This window comes from Plectropomus leopardus, unplaced genomic scaffold, assembly GCF_008729295.1.
Source record: "Plectropomus leopardus isolate mb unplaced genomic scaffold, YSFRI_Pleo_2.0 unplaced_scaffold12353, whole genome shotgun sequence".
Classification (NCBI taxonomy): Eukaryota; Metazoa; Chordata; class Actinopteri; order Perciformes; family Serranidae; genus Plectropomus; species Plectropomus leopardus.
Genome location: NW_024613119.1, coordinates 2,265 through 4,732, shown reverse-complemented (window position 1 = coordinate 4,732; position 2,468 = coordinate 2,265). Strand labels below are relative to the sequence as shown.

General features: G+C 40.4%; 1 protein-coding gene across 1 annotated transcript; it reads left to right on the top strand.

The window, feature by feature from the left end:
- The first annotated feature begins 339 nt into the window (after positions 1-339).
- On the top strand, positions 340-1,610 carry LOC121963743 (NXPE family member 3-like). The gene is made up of 2 exons (XM_042513997.1): positions 340-589; positions 673-1,610. The coding sequence occupies exons 1-2, from the start codon at positions 352-354 to the stop codon at positions 1,224-1,226; spliced, it is 792 nt and encodes a 263-aa protein (XP_042369931.1). The 5' UTR covers positions 340-351; the 3' UTR covers positions 1,227-1,610.
- Positions 1,611-2,468: the final 858 nt, after the last annotated feature.

The following is a 2,468-nucleotide window of genomic DNA, read 5'->3' as shown; positions in this document are numbered from 1 at the left end:
CAACTGTGGCCTTCAAAAAGGCACTGGGTCAAAATGCACCCCAGATTAATCAGCATTTTAAAAACTTTTTTAACACAGTATTTTTTCTGTAATTAGTTTGGCAGAATTAACACGTTATTTTGACAGCCCAACTTATTACTGTTACACACCACAGAAAAGACACTTGCTAAATTATATTCCATTTCTGCCAGTCTATCCCACCATATTTCACACACTGGACCTCTAAAACTATTGACTCACCAACAAATGTTGAAGGCAATGAGCTAACTTTAACCCCAAGCAACCAGTTATACAGTTAGGAGGAGAAAACTTTGGTGTTTCCATGGGGTTTGCTGACAAGAATAACATGAAATGATGCCATCTTTATTCTTTCACTTCCACTCAGGTCAACCAGAGTTGAAGACCAGCATTGTGGAGTCTGGACCCTCTGGCTATTACTACCAGGGTCTATGGAAAGCATTAGATGGCACCACAGTTCATAATTTCGAAAACACTGCCATCACTCAGTGTCTGAGAGGCAAGGTGGTCCACATGTATGGAGACTCCACTGTCAGGCAGTATTTTGAATTTCTCAACGCAGTACTACCAGGTAAATGATCCACAGAGATTTCTGGTAATAATTTGATTTTGTTCACACTGCAGCTTAATCTGCTCCTTCTGTAATATTTTTAGGTCTCAAGCAGTTCAACCTGCACAGCCCAAAGAAAGCTGGACCTTACATGTCCTTGGACTATGTAAATAACATCTTGGTGACGTACCGTTTCCACGCTCCTCCTATCCGTATTACGTATGTTCCTGCCCCTGAGACTCGTTACATTGCCAATGAAATAGATGGCTTGGTGGGAGGCGCCAACACTGTTGTAATTTTTTGCGTCTGGGCTCACTTTGGAACGTACCCCATGGAGATCTACATTCGGCGGCTGCGGAGCATCCGAAGGTCAGTGGTGCATTTGCTGGACAGGGCTCCAGACACAGTGGTCATCATACGGACAGGGGCCCCCAAAGCTATGTGGCTTGAAGCGGCGATGACCAAAAGTGACTGGCACTCTCTGCAGTGTAATAAGGTGCTCAGAGCCATGTTCAAAGGACTGAATGTTCATCTGATCGACGCATGGGAAATGGTGGTGGCCCACCTCCTGCCACACAACCTCCACCCACGACCTCCCATTATCAGGAACATGATCAACGTCATCATGTCCTACATATGTCCTCAAAAGGATGATTAGATGTATGTTTGTTTTGAGAGGCACTACATTAACCACAATGTTTCCAATCTACGTCAAATAAGGAAATGCTGAACAATGTTAATTGATAAGCAAGCCATGGCATTTTATAATATGTACCTTGACATGTACAGCCACATATTTATGGAAAAAAGGAAATTTCCTCTTTTTTTTTTTCTTCTTGTGAATCACATCATCTTCTTTGAAACAAAAACACAAATACATTTATAAGACCAGAGAAGAAAACATGATAAATATACACAAATATACAGAATATGCATATGTTACTGATGACATATGAGTCACGGGTTTATCTTATTAAAATTGTCAATTAAAGTTTGCCAAATCAGATAGAGTGTGTTCACCTTCTCATCTCAATAAAATTTCTATCTTTTCTTACTGTAAATCGTTATTACATCTTTCAGCATTAATTGGGGTGATTAGTTCTTTTGTTTCCAATTTCAAGAAATCTGTCTGTTTGGCAGCAATGTGTCAAAGCACATTATGTTATACTGGTTATTTGACAGCTCTGTCATACCAGCTTTCACTCTAAACACTACAAGAACTGGTTCTGGTTCAAGTGGCCTCAGTAGGACCTCAGATGGAGTTTCAAATATTTCAGTCCAACAATTAATGATCTTTAAATAGTTCCAAGGCTGGTGCCTGTCCACATTGTTCACAGGATGGATGTACTGTAGGAAACATCTTGGAAAGTGTCAGCTTTGATAAGTTCAGTATGTGTAATGTTTTGAACTACAAGAGTCCATGTCTAATGCATACAGAAGAAGAATGGACCTGCTGTTTGGCCTTTCTCCAGAGGTCTTCCATGATTTCCACTCCTAGATCCTCCTCTCAGACCTTTCTTAGGTGGTCCACTGTGGCTATGCAGTCTATTTGTGAGGTTCTAAACTGGCAGAATTTTCCGCACCTGTGTTCTCAGATCGATGAATGTCAAACTCCTTTTAAACTGAAAGTGTGTGCCAATTGTCCCAAACTACCCAATTCGCATAAATTAATGACTGCAAATGCCCGCAAATGCCCTTAACCCTTTGACACCTGGAATGTCATTGGTATTCTTGTGCTGAGTTCAGATGCCTTTTACAAGCATTAAAACCTCTGAAATTCGAAAATAAATGAAGAAAATTATGGTTTCTTTAAAAAAAACTTGGGGAAAAAGGCAATGAGCAAGTTGGCATAAGCCCCCCCTGCAAGCTGAGAGAAATTAAGAAAAGATGATAAGAAAAT